This window comes from Oncorhynchus clarkii, chromosome 25 (assembly GCF_045791955.1).
Source record: "Oncorhynchus clarkii lewisi isolate Uvic-CL-2024 chromosome 25, UVic_Ocla_1.0, whole genome shotgun sequence".
Lineage (NCBI taxonomy): Eukaryota > Metazoa > Chordata > Actinopteri > Salmoniformes > Salmonidae > Oncorhynchus > Oncorhynchus clarkii.
Genome location: NC_092171.1, coordinates 39,368,958 through 39,392,323, shown reverse-complemented (window position 1 = coordinate 39,392,323; position 23,366 = coordinate 39,368,958). Strand labels below are relative to the sequence as shown.

General features: G+C 45.5%; 1 protein-coding gene across 3 annotated transcripts in view; it reads right to left on the bottom strand.

Annotated features, from left to right (window-relative positions):
- Positions 1-6,254: 6,254 nt before the first annotated feature.
- The window catches only part of LOC139383498 (synaptosomal-associated protein 25-B-like), a 68,544-nt gene continuing 51,432 nt past the window's right edge, over positions 6,255-23,366 (bottom strand). The window contains exons 4-8 of one of the 3 annotated variants that reach the window (XM_071128058.1): positions 21,484-21,532; positions 13,366-13,483; positions 8,648-8,767; positions 8,386-8,530; positions 6,255-8,011 (exon numbers count right to left, since the gene is read on the bottom strand). In XM_071128058.1, the coding sequence (XP_070984159.1) occupies positions 7,949-8,011; positions 8,386-8,530; positions 8,648-8,767; positions 13,366-13,483; positions 21,484-21,532 (495 nt within the window). In that variant the 3' untranslated portion in view covers positions 6,255-7,948. Of the gene's footprint in view, positions 8,012-8,385; positions 8,531-8,647; positions 8,768-13,365; positions 13,484-13,685; positions 13,804-21,483; positions 21,533-23,366 lie in introns of all 3 variants that reach the window. The other 2 variants (XM_071128057.1, XM_071128056.1) reach the window with 2 other exon arrangements.

Sequence of the window (23,366 nt, the reverse complement as noted above, 5' to 3'; positions counted from 1 at the left end):
GATCTTTGCCATTCCATAAAGGTATTTATGTACATGTTTATTGAGTAAGTTTACATTCCTGCTGACTGTCGAAAGAGGAATTTTAAGATTTTGGGGAATATGATGATTAACCAGGTTATCGAGCAGGTTTTATTACCAGCGATACGCGACCTGGTCACTGATAATAAAAGGCTTTTTTTTTACCCTGAATTCAGATCTCGTCCCTGCTGGATAAATCTCAACAGGAGATCTTACAAATTGTTGTTTCCTTCTGAAGTAAACAATCCAGCCACATGGTGGCATATATCTGTTTGTTTTTATTCGTTTTTAGTCGAATTGTCTAGAAGGTACGCTGCTTTTGTCAAAATTAACTTTTTGTAGCGAGTGATAATTAATGTAGCAGGTTAGGATATTTTTTTTACATTTTAATTTGACCTTTATTTAACTAGGCAAGTCAGTTAAGAACAAATTCTTATTTTCAATGACGGCTTAGGAACAGTGCCTGGTCAGGGGCAGAACGACAGATTTGTACCTTGTCAGCTCAGGGATTTGAACTTGCAAACCTTCCAGTTACTAGTCCAACGCTCTAACCACTAGGCTACCCTAGGTTAAGTTTAGGAAAAGAGTTTGGCTAAAGTGATATTTTCTAAAATGTTTTGACGTCTAGTTGACATAAGCTGTATTCCATCTAGGCATGGTGGAATAAGCGTCCGCTCCCGAGTGGCGCAGCGGTCCAAGGCACCTCATCGCAGTGCTAGAGGCGTCACTACAGACACCCTGATTCGAATCCAGGCTGTATCACAACAATTGGGAGTCCCATAGAGCGGCGCACAATTCACCCAGCGTCATCCAGGTTTGGCCGGTGTAGGCAGTCATTGTAAATAATCATTTATTCTTGCCTAGTTAAATAAAGATTAAATAAAATAAAAAATGTAATGCTTGGATGTCACCTGCTGGTAAGGTGCTGAACTGTTAGGTTATAGACCGGATGCCATTGTTGAGCAGGCGGTATATAGAAGTTGTTACTCGCTGGCTAAGGCACTGTTGGCTTCTTCATTAAAACTACATGAAACACGTGCTATCCGGGATCCCTACCCCATTGCATTTGACATTACAGACAAATATTCTTTGGTTTTACCTCCGTATATCGCTATTCGATTAGCTGACTCTCCCTCGACTCTTCTTTGGTAGCTAACTCAGCTGTCAAATCGTTAAGTCTCTGCTCTCTCTTTACTTTATATCTGCTGGCTTTTATGTTGTGTTCTGTGAGTTTGTGCCTGTGCTCGTCTAGGTGGCGTTCTCTGGTTTAGTACTTCACTACATTACCAAAAGTATGTGGACACCTGTTAGTTGAATATCTTAATATGTAATTTGTACCCCCTCCTTTGCCGCTATAACAGCCTCCACTCTTCTGGGAAGGCTTTCTACTCGATGTTGGAACATTGTTGTGGGGACTTGCTTCCATTCAGCCACAAGAGCAGTAGTGAGGTTGAGCGCTGATGTTTTTTGTCGATTAGGTCTGGCTCGCAGTCGGCGTTCCAATTCATCCAAAAGGTGTTTGATGGGATTGAGGTCAGGTCTATTTGATGGGATTGAGGTCAGGTCTATGTGCAGGCAAATCAAGTTTTTCCACACCGATCTCGACAAACCATTTCTCATCTGCGGGATCGTCTGAAACCAGTCACCCGGACAGCTGATGAAACCGAGAAGCATTTTTGTCTTTAATAAAGACCTTTTGTGTAGAAACTAATTTTGATTGGCTGGGCCTGGCTCCGTAGTGCGTGGTCTGTTCCATCCCAGGTCCAGCCACGCCTCTTCCCAGTCATGAAATTCATAGGTTAGGGCCTAATCAATTTATTTCAATTGACTGATTTCCTTATATGAACTGTAAAAATAGTAAAATCATTGAAATTATTGCATGTCGCGTTTTACAAATTTTGTTCAGTATAGATAAATCATTGACGCAATAATCCCAGAGGCAAAACAGGTCGAAAAGTTCATTGAAGGACGAAAAACAAACGAAGAGCAGACATGGTACTAAACAATTAGCACAGGCAGGAATGATTTTCCACTTTCCTTTTAAACCGGAGGTGCCTCCGGAGCAGAAGTCACAGCTGCCTCGACTGGAGTAGCGGAGCAGGATCATGCGGCCCCCACATGTGGGGAATCTAATTGGTTGTTTACATCACACCTCCTCGTGATTGATGGATTATAGCTCGCCACTGCCAACACTCTGCATGGCTTGTGGCTGACTTTAGCCAACTCAAACTAGCTAACAGAGTAGTAGTAGCAGAGTAGATTCTCCATATGTGACCCGTTTCAGGAAACTAGGCGTATGTCTCGGGTCACAAATTCACAGGAGAGCCGCTTGAACGTAAACTCTTTTTTAAATGAAAATGCCTGTTTTTGGGGCAGAAATGCCTTCTGTAACATGTGAACTTTCATGTGCCTTAATAATAACAAACTTGTATGCCATCTGTAAATAAGAATACAATTGTTACATTTTGATCCTAGTTGGTTTAGCCACAGAAAAAAACAGCAACCTTCCCACTAGCCATGATTGGCTGAGATAATGAGTGGGCTGGACAGGCCGAGAGGTGAGTTTAGATTGGTCTGCCATATAGCACGCTTCTGTCTATTTGAGCTGGTCAGTATTGCTCTACACTTTCTGGAGGACCGAGTCTTGAAATCAGTGGAATTCGAGTGTGATTGCTAAGGAGAAAACACCTGTCTCCGGATGACATCTTCTTCACACTAAGGGAAACCATGGCATATGTGACAGGAGACAATTGATGATGCATATGGGTAAGATATTCTTGCTAGCTACATTTTCAGATATTACACGTTTCTAATTTTGACAGTCTTTTAATTTCAAGTTAGTTATACAGGGTCTGCTAACCCTGTTTGAAATATGTTGGGGCTAGTGTACTGGTCAGCTAACCCTGTCTGAAACATGTTGGGGCTAGTGCACTGGTCAGCTAACCCTGTCTGAAACATGTTGGGGCTAGTGCACTGGTCAGCTAACCCTGTCTGAAACATGTTGGGGCTAGTGCACTGGTCAGCTAACCCTGTCTGAAACATGTTGGGGCTAGTGTACTGGTCAGCTAACCCTGTCTGAAACATGTTGGGGCTAGTGTACTGGTCAGCTAACCCTGTCTGAAACATGTTGGGGCTAGTGTACTGGTCAGCTAACCCTGTCTGAAACATGTTGGGGCTAGTGCACTGGTCAGCTAACCCTGTCTGAAACATGTTGGGGCTAGTGCACTGGTCAGCTAACCCTGTCTGAAACATGTTGGGGCTAGTGCACTGGTCAGCTAACCCTGTACCAAACATGTTGGGGGTTCATCCTTCCAATATTTGAGTCTAGGATTAAGGTCAATTATGTTAATTATAATTAAGGTCAATTATAATGTCTGTTTTATTTGACTCCACTTTTAAATATCAGCCTGTCTCATCACATTCAGGGATGAGCTGTTTGTGTGTGTAAGCAAGAGGGGGGGGGGTGTTCTTAGTGACAGCAAGCTCTAATCCACTTTAAGGCCAAGGCCCAAAGTGGATATCCATTATTGTAAAGTCAGTCCTCTCCTTCCTTTCATGTGGAGTGTTGCCTGTGTGTAATATCAGTCTTTCCCTTCTCCAGTCTAGTTTTTTTTAATTTATTTTTTTAACCTGGCATGAACAAATTCTGATTTACAATTACAGCCTGCCAGGGAACAGCCTTGTTCAGGGGCAGAACGACAGATTTTTACCTTGTCAGCTACGGGGATGTGATCCTACAACCTTCCGGTTAACGGCCCAACACTCTAACCACTAGGCTACCTGGTGCTCCAGGACACAACAGTGAATACATTTGAAATAATAAAAAAATCATTTTTGTTCTACAGTTATGTTGTTTTTATTGGCATTTTTCCCCGTATTATTTTACAACGATGGTCACAATCTGGAAAGATGTGTGTGAACAAAAAGAGTGGCACTATTGCAGAGTGGCAGGAAGCAGGGTATTCTCTCGGCATGCGAGTGTCCTACACACTGCTGGGCATGCTGTGTTACCTACAGATGTTGCTTATAGAGTTTAGTCTTTAGTCTTATTCATAAGATGTTGAGTTCTATCTGCTGACGGACATGCATAACACACACGGGGCTACTGCACATCAATGGGAGTAAGACAGAGAGGTGGAGCCGGACAACCATGAATGGCTGCTACTGCATTGGAGCCCACCTGGGTTAAGTAATCAAAGACTGGTTGTTGTTGTTCTCTCCCTCTTTCACTTGCTTTCATCCCCTCCCTTGTCTTTTCCAGCCCCTCCCATCTCCTTCCAGCCCCTCCCACCTCCTTCCAGCCCCTCCCACCACCTCCTACCTTCCTGCCCCTCCCTCCTCCCAAGTCCTCCCACCTCATCCCACCTTCTAGCCCCTTCCAGCTATTCCCACCTCCTCCCAGACACTCACCTCCTCCCAGCCCTTTCCAACTCCTCCCAGCCCCTTCCAACTCCTCCCAGCCCCTCCCACATCCTTCCAGCCCCTCCCACCCTTCCTACCTTCCTGCCCCTCCCACCTCCCAGGTCCTCCCACCTCCTCCCACCTTCCAGCCCCTTCCAGCTATTCCCGCCTCCTCCCAGCCCCTCACCTCCTCCCAGCCCCTCCCACCTCCTTCCAGCCCCTCCCACCTCCTCCTACCTTCCTGACCCTCCCACTTCCCAGCCCCTTCCATCTCCTCCCAGCCCCTTCCAACTCCTCCCAGCCCCTTCCATCTCCTCCCAGCCCCTCCCAGCTCATCCCATCTCCAGGCCTATCTGAGGGGGGGGGGGGGGGGGGGGGGGGACTGGCTGAAATAGACGTGTACCACTGGTCATGTTCCCAGTACAGTTGCACATTATCCAAATGGCTATTTTATTTTAAAATGGGAGAGTCTGGGAGGAAGTTGCCAATGTTTTGTGAGAAGGGACTTGTAATGGTTAGTTTTTCTCCTTTAGCATTACAACAACCACAACAACAACAGAGCACCAGTGTCTGACATGGACATAACACTGACTTATTGAAGGAACCACATGTAGTGACGCAGTGTCCGGCTCATGTAAAGCAATAGTAGTCGTCGTATCAGAGTAATGATGTAAATACAGTTTATATAATACATATCTACTGTACATTAAAAAAAAAGAAACGGAAACAAGTGAGACAGAAACAGATCTTCACAAGTGACCTAAAGCCATCAAAGAAGCACTATGTACTTTAGGAGGAGAGAGAGTGGAGGGTAGAGGAACAACTTTAGGAGGAGAAAGAGTGGAGGGTAGAGGACCAACTTTAGGAGGTTAGGAGAAGAGAGAGTGGAGGGTAGAGGAACATCTTTAGGAGGAGAGAGTGGAGGGTAGAGGAACATCTTTAGGAGGAGAGAGTGGAGGGTAGAGCAACAACTTTAGGAGGAGAGAGAGTGGAGGGTAGAGGAACATCTTTAGGAGGAGAGAGTGGAGGGTAGAGGAACAACTTTAGGAGGTTAGGAGGGGAGAGAGTGGAGGGTAGAGGAACAACTTTAGAAGGAGAGAGTGGAGGGTAGAGGAACATCTTTAGGAGGAGAGAGTGGAGGGTAGAGGAACATCTTTAGGAGGAGAGAGAGTGGAGGGTAGAGGAACAACTTTAGGAGGAGAGAGAATGGAGGGTAGAGGCACATCTTTAGGAGGTTAGGAGGAGAGAGAGTGAAGGGTAGAGGAACATCTTTAGGAGGAGAGAGAGTGGAGGGTAGAGGAACACCTTTAGGAGGTTAGGAGGAGAGAGAGTGGAGGGTAGTGGAACACCTTTAGGAGGTTAGGAGGAGAGAGAGTGGAGGGTAGAGGAACACCTTTAGGAGGAGAGAGAGAGTGGAGGGTAGAGGAACATATTTAGGAGGAGAGAGAGTGGAGGGTAGAGGAACACCTTTAGGAGGTTAGGAGGAGAGAGAGTGGAGGGTAGAGGAACACCTTTGGGAGGTTAGGAGGAGAGAGAGTGGAGGGTAGAGGGACAACTTTAGGAGGAGAGAGAGTGGAGGGTAGAGGAACATATTTAGGAGGAGAGAGAGTGGAGGGTAGAGGAACAACTTTAGGAGGTTAGGAGGAGAGAGAGTGGAGGGTAGAGGGACAACTTTAGGAGGAGAGAGAATGGAGGGTAGAGGCACATCTTTAGGAGGTTAGGAGGAGAGAGAGTGGAGGGTAGAGGAACATCTTTAGGAGGTTAGGAGGAGAGAGAGTGGGGGGTAGAAGAACACCTTTAGGAGGTTAGGAGGAGAGAGAGTGGAGGGTAGAGGAACACCTTTAGGAGGTTAGGAGGAGAGAGAGTGGAGGGTAGAGGAACACCTTTAGGAGGTTAGGAGGAGAGAGAGTGGAGGGTAGAGGAACACCTTTAGGAGGAGAGAGAGTGGAGGGTAGAGGAACATATTTAGGAGGAGAGAGAGTGGAGGGTAGAGGAACACCTTTAGGAGGAGAGATAGTGGAGGGTAGAGGAACACCTTTGGGAGGTTAGGAGGAGAGAGAGGAGGGGAGAGGAACACCTTTAGGAGGAGAGAGAGAGTGGAGGGTAGAGGAACATATTTAGGAGGAGAGAGAGAGTGGAGGGTAGAGGAACAACTTTAGGAGGAGAGAGAGTGGAGGGTAGAGGAACAACTTTAGGAGGTTAGGAGGAGAGAGTGGAGGGGAGAGGAACACCTTTAGGAGGAGAGAGAGTGGAGGGTAGAGGAACAACTTTAGGAGGAGAGAGAGTGGAGGGTAAAGGAACAACTTTAGGAGGAGAGAGAGTGGAGGGTAGAGGAACAACTTTAGGAGGAGAGAGAGTGCAAGGTAGAGGAACATCTTTAGGAGGTTAGGAGGAGAGAGTGGAGGGTAGAGGAACAACTTTAGGAGGAGAGAGTGTGGAGGGTAGAGGAACATCTTTAGGAGGAGAGAGAGTGGAGGGTATAGGAACATATTTAGGAGGAGAGAGAGAGTGGAGGGTAGAGGAACAACTTTAGGAGGAGAGAGAGTGGAGGGTAGAGGAACAACTTTAGGAGGAGAGAGAGTGGAGGGTATAGGAACATCTTTAGGAGGAGAGAGAGTGGAGGGTAGAGGGACAACTTTAGGAGGTTAGGAGGAGAGAGTGGAGGATAGAGGAACAACTTTAGGAGGAGAGAGTGTGGAGGGTAGAGGAACATCTTTAGGAGGAGAGAGAGTGGAGGGTATAGGAACATCTTTAGGAGGAGAGAGAGTGGAGGGTAGAGGGACAACTTTAGGAGGTTAGGAGGAGAGAGTGGAGGATAGAGGGACAACTTTAGGAGGACAGAGAGTGGAGGGTAGAGGGACAACTTTAGGAGGAGAGAGAATGGAGGGTAGAGGACGAGACAATTAACCAGGACTCATTTTAATAAAAGCCAAAGACCGATGACACAGAACAACATTTACAACAGGAACAAGAGGAGAGGGGCAGTCTGATAGGTGCATGTGTGCAAACCTACTGATTAATGCTACATTCATTACCAAGTGAGAAGCTGGCAATTACCATTTGTGAAGTTGTAAATACTAGTTGGTTCACATGCTTTGGCCACGTTGAGAAATGCAGATTGGCTAATTGCCAACAAGCTGAGTCAACCATAAACTAAAAGTACAGCCATCATGCTTGCAAACTGTTCAAAAATCATATTAATATATGTATTTTTATAAATAATGTTTCTTGTTACATTTAACTGACGAAAATGCTGTTATAGAGGCAATTTCCTTAGTAGGTGACCTCAAGAGGTCACCATGTGGGAGCTCAGGGATGATTGACGTGTTTCCCACTAGTAATTACCAGTTGGAGGGGCGTTCAAGTGGATTTTTTCCCAGTCGTATGTGGTAAATACCACCTTCCCACTTGGTTATGAACGCAGCAAAAGTCCCATGATAAAAGCATGTTCGCACCACCCCATGACATGCTTGAGAGGGGTGCAGGGGTGATAGGGGGGAGGGGGGGTTAAAGCACTTGTCGCTGCAGCTTAGCCTAACATCTTCGTGGCGCGCTGGTTGGCTTCATCAATCCTGGTCTTGTTGGAATCAGCCTGAGGAGAGAGAGAGAGAGAGAGAGAGAGAGAGAGAGAGAGAGAGAGAGAGAGAGAGAGAGAGAGAGAGAGAGAGAGAGAGAGAGAGAGAGAGAGAGAGAGAGAGAGAGAGAGAGAGAGAGAGAGAGAGAGAGAGAGAGAGAGAGAGAGAGAGAGAGAGAGAGAGAGAGAGAGAGAGAGAGAGAGAGAGAGAGAGAGAGAGAGAGAGAGAGAGAGAGAGAGAGAGAGAGAGAGAGAATTGAGATGATAAATCATTCAAGCAATCAACTACCAATGGATAAATCTTTGGATTGTCAAACTCAAGGATGGGCTGCCAATCGCTAACACTGAAAATGTATGGAATGATTTGTCATCGTCAACGTAATGGACAGTACCTTGTCCATGATCCTGTCGATCTGCCGGTTCTGGGTGTCGATCTCATTGCCCATGTCCAGGGCCATGTGACGCAGGTTACCGATGATCCCGCCCACCTGCTCCAGGTTCTCATCCATCTCATTCTCCCGGGCATCGTCTGTTACCCTGGAAACACACATCGGATATTCCATGAAACTAACGGTAGCTTCGGAGTGGCAGAGGGAGTCCACACACACACACGCACACACACACACACTCTTACTAATAACGGAACACACTCACCTGCGGATGAAGCCCCCACTGATTGCCATCTGTTCACGTTCGTCCACCACACGGGCCCCTGGCTGACTGTTCACTACTCCATCCTGGTTGGCCCCCCACGCCTGGCCCCCACCCTTTATCCTGCAGGGACACGTACCAGTCAGGGTCTGTGTAGGTGAGTAAGTGTGTGTGCTTGTATGCTTGTAAACTGTCATTTGATGTGATATAAATATGACAAAGCCATGCATAGTGACAGCAAGGCAGCCCACCGACACAGCACACCAATGATATCTAAGGCAGCCCACCGACACAGCATACCAATGATATCTAAGGCAGCCCACCGACACAGCATACCAATGATATCTAAGGCAGCCCACCGACACAGCATGATATCTTAGGCAGCCCACCGACACAGCACACCAATGATATCTAAGGCAGCCCACCGACACAGCACACCAATGATATCTTAGGCAGCCCACCGACACAGCATACCAATGATATCTAAGGCAGCCCACCAACACAGCACACCAATGATATCTTAGGCAGCATGCCAACACAGCATACCAATGATATCTTAGGCAGCATGCCAACACAGCATACCAATGATATCTTAGGCAGCATGCCAACACAGCATACCAATGATATCTAAGGCAGCCCACCAACACAGCATACCAATGATATCTTAGGCAGCATGCCAACACAGCATACCATTGATATCTTCGGGACATGTATATGTTATATATGTTAGGTCTATCAATGAATAACGGATCCGAGTAGGCCTACTGATCAATTGAATTCTAGTGTATTTACTGTGTCTGTGGTTGATAGAAAGGGGTCCTTTATAGACTTGTAGATAGAGGAGACATAAACCCTCCCACCAACACAGACACATTAAACACACAGAACACCGAGCAGAAGACAACACAGACAGACGGGGAGACAGGAAGACAGACTGGGAGACGGGAAGACAGACTGGGAGACGGGAAGACAGACTGGGAGACGGGAAGACAGACTGGGAGACGGGAAGACAGACTGGGAGACGGGAAGACAGACTGGGAGACGGGAAGACAGACTGGGAGACGGGAGGACAGACTGGGAGACGGGAGGACAGACTGGGAGACGGGAGGACAGACTGGGAGACGGGAGGACAGACTGGGAGACGGGAGGACAGACTGGGAGACGGGAGAGAGACGGGAGACGGGAGAGAGACGGGAGGAGAGACAGGGAGACGGGAGGAGAGACAGGGAGACAGGAGGAGAGAAAAGGAGACAGGAAGACATACGGGGAGACAGGAAGACATACGAGGAGACAGGAAGACAGACGGGGAGACAGGAAGACAGACAGGGAGACAGGAAGACAGACAGGGAGACAGGAAGACAGACTGAGATCGAGGAAGACAGACAGTGAGACAGGAAGACAGACAGGGAGACAGGAAGACAGACGGAGAGAGAGGAAGACAGACAGTGAGACAGGAAGACAGACAGTGAGACAGGAAGACAGACAGGGAGACAGGAAGACAGACAGGGAGACGCATCATATCCACACCCTCTGGTTACTGGAGGAAATCAGTTTAGATCACAATCAGAAATAAACCAGAACATGATAGTTAATGATACTGAATTACAGAATGACATGGAAATAGATAAATAAATACATATGATAAAAGTAAAGTTTATTTATACATTTTTTTCAGATGCGGGACACTAAAAAGTTAGGTCATGCCGTGCTGCTAGAAGAATCATTGCTGCAATATGTGTAAGTGATCATTTGTAAAAAAAAATAAAAACATATATTTTTTAAATATAGCTTTTTGGTGCCCGCAACTGTAAGTAAAGGAAAATACATAGACAACACTAATGAACATAATGATATGGACATTATGTTATGGACACAGAAAAGGCTTTGCCTCAGAACATGACTCAGAGGCCATAGTTTGGATTTGCAGTGGCTCCTTAGGTACTATCCATTCACACCCCATAACCACACACACACACACACACACACGTGCAAACATGTGCACATTATGTACACACACACACACCTGTTTTGTACAATATAGAGAAAGAAAAACATTCTAGGAAGTGAAGTTCGGTTTAAAATCACTTGGACTTTGTAGACATTTTTGATTGTCGCTCACCACAGCAGTTAAATATGCATAAAACAATAGCTTTGAAATATAAACTATTCCTATGATGGTAAATTGTCTTGAGAAGAGGTACACAGTATATACAAAAGTATGTGGACACTCCTTCAACTTAGTGGATTCGGCTACCTCAGCCACACCCATTCTGACAGGTGTATAAATTCGAGCACAAAGCCATGCAATCTCCAGAGACAAACGTCTGGAATAAAATGGCCTTACTGCAGAGCTCAGTGACTTTCAACGTGGCACCATCATAGGATGCCACCTTTCCAACAAGTCAGTTTGTCAAATTTCTGCCCTGCTAGATCTGCCCCGATCAACTGTAAGTGCTGTTATAGTGAAGTGGAAACGTCAAGGAGCATCAACGGCTGAGCCGCGAAGTGGTAGGCCATACAACCTCACCGAATGAAACCGCTGAGTGCTGAAGCGTGTAGCTTGTAAAAATCGCCTGTCCTCAGTTGCAACACACTCTACCGAGTTCCAAACTGACCTCTGGAAGCAACGTCAGCACAAGAACTGTTCGTCGGGAGCTTCATGAAATGCGTTTCCATGGCCGAGCAGCTGCACACAAGCCTAAGATCACCATGCGCTATACCAGGCGTCGGCTGGAGTGGTGTAAAGCTTGCTGCCATTGGACCCTGGAGCAGTATAAACACGTCCTCTGGAGTGATGAATCACGCTTCACCATCAGGGCAGTCCAACAGATGAATCTGGGTTTGGCGGATGCCAGGAGAACGCTAAATGGTCTGGGGCTGTTTCAGGGAAAGCCCCTTAGTTTCAGGGAAGGGAAATCTTAACTCTACACCATACAATTAATTTCTAGACCATTCTGGGCTTCCAACTTTGTGGCAACAGTTTGGGGAAGGCCTTTTCCCATCTCAGCATGACAATGCCCTCATGCACAAAGCGAGGTCCATACAGAAATGGTTTGTCACCTGCAAAGTGGCGCAGCTGTCTAAGGATCCGCATCGCAGTGCTATAGAGGCGTCACTACAGATCCGGGTTCGATCCCGGGCTGTGTTGCAGGCGGCCGTGACCGGTAGGCCCATGAGGCGGCGCACAATTGGCCCAGCATCATCCGGGTTAGGGGAGGGTTTGGCCGGCTGTGATGTCCTTGACAATGTCTTTGTCCCATTTCTCTCTAGCGACTCCTTGTGGTGGGCCGGGCGCATGGACGCTGACTTCAGCCGCCAGCTGTACAGTGTTTCCTCTGACACATCGGTGTGGCTGGCTTCCGGGTTAAGCAAGCAGTGTGTCAAGAAGCAGTCCAGCTTGGTGGAGTCAAGGCTCTCAACCTTCGCCTCTCCCTAGTCCGTACGGGAGTTGCAGCGATGGGACAAGACTGTATCTACCAATTGGATATCACGAAATTGGGGTAAAAAGTACCCTAAAATAAAACATGTACAACAAATTGTTTGTTGAGATCGATGTGGAAGAACTTGACAGAGCTCTGACCTCAACCTCTTCGATCACCTTTGGGATGAATTAGAATGCCGACTGTGAGCCAGGCCTAATCGCCCAACATCAGTTCAGCCACTTATGCTCGTGGCTGAACGGAAGCAAGTCCCCGCAGAAATTTTCCAACTTTTAGTGGAAAGCCTTCCCAGAAGAGTGCCAACTCCATATTTATACCCATGATTTTGGAATGAGAATGTTCGACGAGCAGGTGTCCACATACTTTTGGCCATGTAGTGTATGTGACTTCTAAATACTAATCAAATTTTACACAACATTGTGAACATAAAACTGAACTTCCTGAAATGCTTCATTTCCTCCTGTTTCAACACACATGAACCATACACAACAACATACCGTAGGTCCTAGGTCTATCATCTCAGGACCCAAATTCTGACTTGAGATTTGAACACTTAACTTGAGCTTTAGAAGATATATGTTCAAAGTAAGGTTCAAAGTTAGATGCGTAAATCTCAAAACAAACATAAGATCATTAGCTTCCCACTAAGCAGTTTGTTTCAATACCTCATCGAATGTAAACGATTGTCATTGTTCTTTTGGTAGGAATGAGTCAAATGAGTGGTCTTTATCTATTGCTTTGTGTGTCACTGTAACCTATATGGTGAATCAACAGGTCATGCGCATAAATCGCATGTTCATGCACATGTATGGCCAACAGCAGGAATACTGCACATGACCTACTGCACATGACTGATGAGCAAACAACAGCAGGAATCAGGTCATGCTAAATCGTACTGTAGGCCTACTGCACATGACTGATGAGCAAACAACAGCAGGAATCAGGTCTTGCTAAATCGTACTGTAGGCCTACTGCCTCATGTAAGAATAGTATTGGAACGTGTGGATGTATGTACTGTATGTATGTACGGGTGATTCTTTTGAAGGAGATTGGTGTTACAGTGGACGAGCATGCATCAAGCTCACACACACACTCACAAACGCTCTCTCTCTGTCTCTCTCTCTCTCTCTCTGTCTCTCTCTCTCTCGCTCGCTCGCTCTCTCTCGCTCTCTCTCCAGGTCAAAGTGCAGGTGGAAGCAGCATGCACACTAGTTAAGACATTAAAGCAGGCAGGCAAGCAGGCAGGTGGGCAGACAGTCAGGCAATGCAGGCTGCACCTACTTGTTACAGGGACATGAACAAAGACCACAGAGAGACCCTAGATTGTTCAAATTCTTTTCTGCATCCTTCATGTCCTTATTGATCTGGTCCATCCCCTCCTCGATCCGCTCCAGTTGTTCTGATTATCAACACAAGTCAAGTTTCCCCCACAAAGAACGAGAGCACGTTGAAAAAAAAACAAAAAAAAGAAAGAAAAAGAAGAAGAAGAGAGCGGGAGGACAAAGGAGAGGAGACAAAAAAGAGACATTGACTGTGACAAGAGAGACAGACATTGGACAGCACTACCAACACCACACAGGCCCGTCGCCACCGGTACCTACTTGGCAACACATGGACATAATTGGACACAGCATTGCCCTAAACCCTTCATATCTTTCTCGGCCTCCTTCAAGTCTTGGTTGACCTTGTTCATGCCATCTTCAAACCGATCCAGTTGTTCTGGTGAGGACAAAGGTCATGAGAGCAGTGAAATGAATCGGATTGATGATTGAGCTCTAAGCCGCAGCCTGTGAAACACAGCCATAATGCGATGCAAGAAGTAAGATGCATTGTTAAGATGTACCAGGAAAGCAGGGGTTCTGTCATCACACCAAAAGGCTAATAAAGGAGGTCCCTGGTGACATAGACGTAGGTTTAAACTCTATTATCACATTAATAGGCTATACTCACCTGATTCTTTGGTCAATAAAGACAGTGTACTGTACATGTATTTGTATACATATTTACTAGACAGGCACTTCCATCCGAACTTCCATTGCTTTCTGTTTAGTTTAACACATGGAATTATTCAGCTGATTAACAGCAGTTTGAGCTTCAGCGGTGATTTGAACCAGTAGCCGTTCAATAATTAGCCTACTTCCTCTTACCTCTGGGCAGGGTTGAGGAAGCTACTCTGAAAATATAGTTTACCAAGCTACCAATTACTTCACCCTGGAAAAAGGTAAGCTATACAAAAGCTACCCTTTAAAAAAAAAGTATAGTTTACTTTAACTAAAGTTACCTTGAAAAAGTATTCTACTACATCCAAACTACTTTGTGAGCTAAATTTGAAATGTCATTTACTACAATTGCAAGAATAGATCACTCTGGGGTCAGATGTTAAGAGAATGTGGAATTTAGCCTATGGTCAGATGTTTAAGAGTGTGGAATTTAGCCTATTCAACAAGTGAGTATAAGGCAGGTCTGATGCTCCCGAACACTGCCTCTGGGCCACACTTTCAGACTCACAGTATTAAAGCCAGTGCATTTAAACAACTTATAATAGTGTTTGAGAGAGAGAGAGAGAGAGTGAGACAGACAGACAGACAGACAGACAGACAGAAATAAAGAGACACATAAAGGCTGGATTCCAATAGAAAATAGCCTCTCTCATTCTGAAACTGCTAGGGCCTAGGAAAGAGAGCACCCCTATGAGCATAATATGTTGACAAGACGTGTTTAGGGTAGAAAATATGTATTTTTTTGTTTGACAAAACGTTGAAAATACTTATTTTAACCAATTTAGGTTACTGGGACAGTGTATTGAAACCAGATTTGGGGGGGGGGGGGAGAGAGAGAGAGAGGGAGCAAGTGATAAACAGACAGATAAGAGAACCAGGATGAGTGAAGGAGGGGTGTAGATGAACTGAACAAGTGTTGTGAAGCAGTGGATGGGGTGAAAAGCATTATGGGGGATGCAAGCTGAATGTTTGAATAAAATGTAAGTTGGTTAGCAACAGTAATGACCTCACCCCAAGAGCTTGCCCTAACCACTGATACAGGGTCAGATATGGGTTGATTCCTTAAATGGTGTGTTGGGTTAGCATTGTGGGTACTCTGATCCTAGACCTGTAGTTAGGGTCAACATCTACCTGGAGTGGGTCCGGGGGGAGAGCGGAGTGGTCTGTAGCAAGGCAGGGTAAGGGAATTCATGGCTGGGCTGGCTTGTTGATGTGTGAACATTTGTAAACAATCCCTGGGTTGTGGCGATGCGGAAACAACTCACAATGTTTGAGACAGATACACATGTCTCTGGTTACTGGACACAGAATGGACACAGACACAAGATGAAATAGGGAACTTGATGTTGAGCAGTGAACTAGACTTCAAGGCTGCTTCAAGACTGCTTCAAGACTGCTTCAAGGCTGCTTCAAGGCTGCTTCAAGGCTGCTTCAAGGCTGCTTCAAGACTGCTTCAAGGCTGCTTCAAGGCTGCTTCAAGACTGCTTCAAGACTGCTTCAAGGCTGCTTCAAGGCTGCTTCAAGGCTGCTTCAAGGCTGCTTCAAGACTGCTTCAAGACTGCTTCAAGGCTGCTTCAAGACTGCTTCAAGACTGCTTCAAGACTGCTTCAAGACTGCTTCAAGGCTGCTTCAAGACTGCTTCAAGACTGCTTCTGTGCTTTCTGGCTACTTCTTCTCTTTCTCCCTTCTACATATTCAGTGTCTTTCTTCTTTAGTTATTTCTCACTCACTCACTCACTCACTCACTCACTCACTCACTCACTCACTCACTCTCTGTAGTGTGACCATCTGCAGTCAGATAGTGGGAATAGTATTGTTATCCTCTCTGGCGTCTCTGTCGCCCCCAACAACACTACCACACAAATAAGTAGCCTCCCCAGGTAATCCCATGGAAAGTGAGGGATTAGAGAAGAGGGGGAATGTGAGAGAGAGAGAAAGCGAGGGCAACTTTACACAGCACCACTCTGACCCTAAACTAATCAATGGTAACAGTTGGGGTAGCCAATCAGATCAGTTCTGAAGTCACTCCACAGGTCCTGTTTACAAAAAGGTGGACTCTCTCCAACACTGGCACCTAGTTAGAATCTCTGGAGGTGGACTCTCTTCAACACTGGCACCTGGTTCTAGAATCTCTGGAGGTGGACTCTCTTCAACACTGGCACCTGGTTCTAGAATCTCTGGAGGTGGACTCTCTTCAACACTGGCACCTGGTTCTAGAATCTCAGGAGGTGGAATCTCTCCAACACTGGCACCTGGTTCTAGAATCTCTGGAGGTGGACTCTCTCCAACACTGGCACCTGGTTCTAGAATCTCTGGAGGTGGAATCTCTCCAACACTGGCACCTGGTTCTAGAATCTCTGGAGGTGGAATCTCTCCAACACTGGCACCTGGTCTAGACTCGCTGGTGCTGAGGTAATTTAAATCTGGGAATTGATTGCTCTGTGGTTGTGACGATTGCAGCGAGCGGGATGTTAGTACCATTACTCAGGAAGCCAGAGAGAAAGACTATATGTTCCACTGACAGGCCTATTAGGTGATGTGTGGAACCGAGCCGGGGGCAGGAAGCCGTCCCATGGAGTTGAACACACAAATGAAACCCCTGCCATGCTGGAACCTGGGAGAGAGCAACACACTGAACGTTGGAGATGTAAATACCAAGAATAGAGCTGATATGATTGCTTTCTCCACATGTCAGAGAGGCATAACATGTGTTCTACAAAATACATTCATGTTGAAACACTGCATTGTGTCCAAATGAATGCAGAAGGAGCTGTGAATGCTTAGTTTAGAAAGACTGTGCTTCTGTTACAATGTAACTTCCTAGTTCTATACCATACTAACATTATTCAGAGGTCTAATGAAGAGCTGGGACTGTCTTTCCTACTGCCACGAGACAACCATGACTGAAGAGCTGGGACTGTCTTTCTTACTGCCACGAGACAACCATGACTGAAGAGCTGGGACTGTCTTTCTTACTGCCATGAGACAACCATGACTGAAGAGCTGATGTCCGTACAACTGAAGAAGGAGGTCTACTTAGTTAAACTTCTCAGTCCGCTTTATATTCTGAACGGAAGCAATTGAGGTCAACATAAAGGTAAGAACCTGACCAGATAAATAACCTAATACAACCAACTAGTACTATCAAGCTGCTTCTCCTGCCTAACCAACCAGTACTATCAAGCTGCTTCTCCTGCCTAACCAACTAGTACTATCAAGCTGCTTCTCCTGCCTAACCAACTAGTACTATCAAGCTGCTTCTCCTGCCTAACCAACTAGTACTATCAAGCTGCTTCTCCTGCCTAACCAACTAGTACTATCAAGCTGCTTCTCCTGCCTAACCAACCAGTACTATCAAGCTGCTTCTCCTGCCTAACCAACTAGTACTATCAAGCTGCTTCTCCTGCCTAACCAACTAGTACTATCAAGCTGCTTCTCCTGCCTAACCAACTAGTACTATCAAGCTGCTTCTCCTGCCTAACCAACTAGTACTATCAAGCTGCTTCTCCTGCCTAACCAACTAGTACTATCAAGCTGCTTCTCCTGCCAAACCAACCAGTACTATCAAGCTGCTTCTCCTGCCTAACCAACCAGTACTATCAAATTGGTGTTGGAGTCATGAAGACGTTGGTGAACAGGGAGTACAGAACGGGACTTAGCAAACACCACTGAGGGGCCCCTGGGTTGAAAGTCAGCGTGGTTGATGTGCTGATGTGTCACCTGGGGGTGGCCCGTCAGGAAGTCCAGGATCCAGGTGCAGAGGGAGGTGTTAAGTCCCAGGGTCCTTAGCTTAGTGAGGAGCTTGGAGGGCATGATGGTGTTGAATGCTGAGCTGTAGTCATTGAACAGCATTCTCACATACAGTGGGGCAAAAAAGTATTTAGTCAGCCACCAATTGTGCAAGTTATCCCACTTAAAAAGATGAGAGAGGCCTGTAATTTTCAACTATGACAGACAAAATTAGAAAAAAAATCCAGTAAATCACTGTAGAATTTTTTATGAATTTATTTGCAAATTATGGTGGAAAATAAGTATTTGGTCAATAACAAAAGTTTATCTCAATACTTTGTTACATACCCTTTGTTGGCAATGACAGAGGTCAAACGTTTTCTGTAAATCTTCACAAGGTTTGCACACACTGTTGCTGGTATTTCCTCCATGCAGATCTCCTCTAGAGCAGTGATGTTTTGGGGCTGTTGCTGGGCAACACAGACTTTCAACTCCCTCCAAAGATGTTCTATGGGGTTGAGATCTGGAGACTGGCTAGGCCACTAAAGGGCCTTGAAATGCTTCTTACAAAGCCTCTCCTTCGTTGCCCGGGCAGTGTGTTTGCGATCATTGTCATGCTGAAAGACCCAGCCACGTTTCATCTTCAATGCCCTTGCTGATGGAAGGAGGTTTTCACTCAAAATCTCACGATACATGGCCCCATTCATTCTTTCCTTTACACGGAAGCGGTCGTCCTGGTCCCTTCGCAGAAGAACAGCCCCAAAGCATGATGTTTCCACCCCCATGCTTCACAGTAGGTATGGTGTTCTTTGGATGCAACTCAGCATTCTTTGTCCTGCAAACACGACGAGTTGAGTTTTTACCAAAAAGTTATATTTTGGTTTCATCTGACCATATGACATTCTCCCAATCTTCTTCTGGATCATCTAAATGCTCTCTAGCAAACTTCAGACGGGCCTGGACACGTACTGGTTTAAGCAGGGGGACATGCCTGGCACTGCAGGATTTGAGTCCCTGGCGGCGTAGTGTGTTACTGATGGTAGGCTTTGTTACTTTGGTCCCAGCTCTCTGCAGGTCAATCACTAGGTCCCCCCGTGTGGTTCTGGGATTTTTGCTCACCGTTCTTGTGATCATTTTGACCCCACGGGGTGAGATCTTGCGTGGAGCCCCATATCGAGGGAGATTATCAGTGGTCTTGTATGTCTTCCATTTCCTAATAGTTCTCCCACAGTTGATTTCTTCTAACAAAGCTGCTTACCTATTGCAGATTCAGTCTTCCCAGCCTGGTGCAGGTCTACAATTTTGTTTCTGATGTCCTTTGACAGCTCTTTGGTCTTGGCCATAGTGGAGTTTGGAGTGTGACTGTTTGAGGTTGTGGACAGGTGTCTTTTATACTGATAACAAGTTCAAACAGGTGCCATTAATACAGGTAACGAGTGGAGGACAGAGGAGCCTCTTAAAGAAGAAGTTACAGGTCTGGGAGAGCCAGAAATCTTGCTTGTTTGTAGGTGACCAAATACGTATTTTCCACCATAATTTGCAAATAAATAAATAAAAAATCCTACAATGTGATTTTCTGGATTTCTTTTCTCATTTTGTCTGTCATAGTTGAAGTGTACCTATGATGAAAATTACAGGCCTCTCTCATCTTTTTAAGTGGGAGAACTTGCACAATTGGTGGCTGACTAAATACTTTTTTGCCCCACTGTATGTGTCTTTTGAGCAGGTGTTAAAGGGCATTATGCAATAGAGATTGCATCATCTGTGGATTTGTTGGGGTGGTATGGAAATTGGAGTGGGCCCAGGGTGTCTGGGATGATGGTGTTGATGTGAGCCATTGTAACAGTTTAACTTCCGTCCCCTCGCCCCGACCCGGGCTCCTCTGTACACATCAACAACTGACACCCACAAAGCATCGTTACCCATCGCGCCACAAAAGCTTGCAGAGCAAGGGGAACAACTACTTCAAGGTCTCAGAGCAAGTGACGTCACCGTTTGAAACGCTATTTGCGCACACCACCGCTAACTAGCTAGCCATTTCACATCAGTTACACCATGACCAGCCTTTCAAAGTAATTTAGATCGGAACCTTGGCACTCTTGGGCACAGGAACTATGGTGGTTGGCTTGAAACATGTTAGTATTACAGACTGAGTCAGGGAGAGGTTGAAAATGTCAGTGAAGACACTTGCCAGCTAGTCAGCGCATGCTCTGAGTACTCATCCTGGTAATCTGTCTGAATGTTAACCTGTTTAAAGGTCTTCCTCACATCGGTTATGGTGAGCGTGGTCGCACAGCTGTCCGTAACAGCTGGTGCTCTCATGCATGGTTCAGTGTTGCTAGCCTCGAAGCGAGCATAGAAGGCATTTAGCTCCTCTAGCAGGCTCACGTCACTGGGCAGCTCGTAGCTGGGTTTCCCTTTGTAAACTATGATAGTTTGCAAGCCCTGTCACATCCAACGAGCATTATAGCTGGTGTAGTAGGATTCGACCTTGGTCCTGTTTTGACAATTTGCCTGTTTGATGGTTCGTCGGAGGGCGTTGCAGGATTTCTTATAAGCATCAGGATTAGTATCCCGCTCCTTGAAAGCGGCAGCTCTAGCCTTTAGCTCAGTGCGGGTGTTTCCTGTAATCCATGGCTTCTGGTTGGGATATGTACGCACAGTCACCATGTGTACAACTTCGTCGATGCACTTATTGATGAAGCCGTTGCCTGAGGTGGTATACTCCTCAATGCCATTGTATGAGTCCCGGAACATATTCCAGTCTGTGCTAGCAAAACAGTCCTGTAGCTTAGCATCTGCGTCATCTGACCACTTCTGTATTGAACACGTCACTGGTACTTCCTGATCGAGTTTTTGCTTCTAAGAAGGAATCAGGAGGATAGAGTTATGGTCAGATTTGTGAAATGGAGGTCAAGGGAGAGCATTGTATGCGTCTCTGTGTGTGGAGTAAAGGTGATCTAGAGATTTTTCGCCTCTAGTTGCACAGGTAACATGCTGGTAGAAATGAGGTAAGACAGATTTCAATTTCCCTGCATTAAAATCACCAGCCACTAGGAATCAGTACTGTCAGGCTGCTTCTCCTGCTTAACCAACCAGTAATATCAAGCTGTTTCTCCTGCCTAACCAACCTTATCCATCTGATCCACGTCCACAAGGTTCCATTTCCTTAACCAAAGCCTTAACCCAGGGATTCTACAAATGGTCTCCTGTTTGAGTGCATGTGAATGAGATGTTTTGTCGTTACCAGTATAACTGATCAGTGTGTCCTCTCAGTAAAGAGGATGTGCTATCAACTAACAACTTCACCTCTGAACCGCAAGGCCACATGTTTCTTGTAACCATGCTCAAGTCAACAAGCAGTTAACCTCAATACTACAGCTCATTGTTACTGTCTACTGAGGAGATGTACTATACCTCTTATAAGACAAAGATACAAGCAAGACAGCAAACAGTTCAGACATTATATATTACAGAAATAACTGAGTTTAAAATCCCTGGTACATTTAACTTTCTAACTGTACATAGTATACTAGCACTATGCAAATAGAGTTCAGTACATTACAGCGTAGGACAGCATAGTACAGCGTAGTACATTATATTTAGTTTATATAGTCATGTACAGTTGTCCAATATTAGAGTGTATTATTGTGTCTCTATAAGGACTTACCTCCCTGCTCATCCAGCATAACCAGAGTCCTGATACCAGCATCTTTACTCTACACACCCCGGGCCAGAAGAAAAGAGGGGGGGGGGATAAGATAGGTCAGCAGTGATATCAAGCAGTTCAGTGTGAACAGAACACAGCAGTGATATCAAACAGTTCAGTGTGAACAGAACACAGCAGTGATATCAAACAGTTCAGTGTGAACAGAACACGGCAGTAGAGATCAAACAGTTCAGTGTGAACAGAACACGGCAGTAGAGATCAAACAGTTCAGTGTGAACAGAACACGGCAGTAGAGATCAAACAGTTCAGTGTGAACAGAACACGGCAGTAGAGATCAAACAGTTCAGTGTGAACAGAACACGGCAGTAGAGATCAAACAGTTCAGTGTGAACAGAACACGGCAGTAGAGATCAAACAGTTCAGTGTGAACAGAACACGGCAGTAGAGAAATGGAGGAATACTGACAGTTAAAATAAGATCACTTCCTCAAGACGTATTGATCCAAACATGACATCATGGATCGTCACCCGATTCCATATATGATGCACTATATAGGGCAGGGTTCCCAAACCTGTGGCCCGCGGGTTGAATTTGGCCCCCAGGTCATTTTATTGGCCCGTTTAAGTGTTTATTTAATTTTTTATTATTGGACATACAGTGAAAACACCAGCAAATCAGCTCCAATTGATTTTAATTTTGGAAATCTGTTCCAAATTATTCCCACGATTATTCCCACAAGAGCATCTGCTCTTTCCATGAAATAGACTGACCAGGTGAATCCAGATGAAAGTCCCTTACTGATGTCACTTGTTAAATCCATTTCAATCAGTGTAGACGAAGGGGAGGAGACAGGTTAAATAATGATTTTTACGCCTTGAGACAATTGAGACATGGATTGTTTATGTGTAACATTCAGAAGGGTGACACACAACAGCTTCCTGTGTTTATCACAAATGGTCATTCACCACGAAGGACATCCAGCCAACTTGATACAACTGTGGGAAGCATTGATGTAAACATTGGACCAGCATCCCTGTGGAACACTTTCGACACCTTGTAGAGTCCATGTCCCAATGAATTAAGGCTGCTCTGAGGGTAGGGGGTGCAACTCAATAGTAGGAAGGTGTTCTTAATATTTTGCACACTCAGTGTATATCTGATCATATACAAATGTAAGCTAAGTTTGAAATGATTACATTTTAATCAAATATTGTATATATTTCGGCTTCTTCCGGTCAATTTGCAGTCTACATTTTTTTGGTAAATTATGTTCCAGCCCCCTGACCGTCTGCTCAAGAAGAAAAAAATGTCCCTCGGCTGAATGGAGTTGATGATCCCTGCTAAAGACAATAGGGTACAATTTGGGATGGATCCCGTGTGGGACATGGTTTATAGATAGAGTCAATGTACATGTTATCCATGAGGTGTTCCGTGTATGTTACCAGTGCTGAAGTAGAGAGTAACTCATGTAAATGTCAGAAGTTTTTGGATTTCATAAAAAATTATCTTATTGTAATTCTGGCTTCTCAAACCAATGTGGGATTTTTTTAATAATTACTGAAACATGGTTAAAAAGTCTGTGCCAAACTCTGATGTCTCTCTCTGATGAATGGATATTATGTTATAGATCTGATATTTCATCTATGTTCCTTTAAACTGTTAGCTCTAAAGGGTATTGTCAGCAGTGATCATGTGCCCATAGAATTGAATGCCACCGTTTGCAATGAAACTGTCGGTCTTAGGAAGAAATCCACCGTGGGCAGCCCACTCAGTACCATTGGCTCAAATGTAAACACCACTGACATGTCTACCTCGGATCAGCCTCTCAGAATAGCACTAAAAACAAAGAAGCAAACCAGAAAAGGACAATAAATAGCTCATTT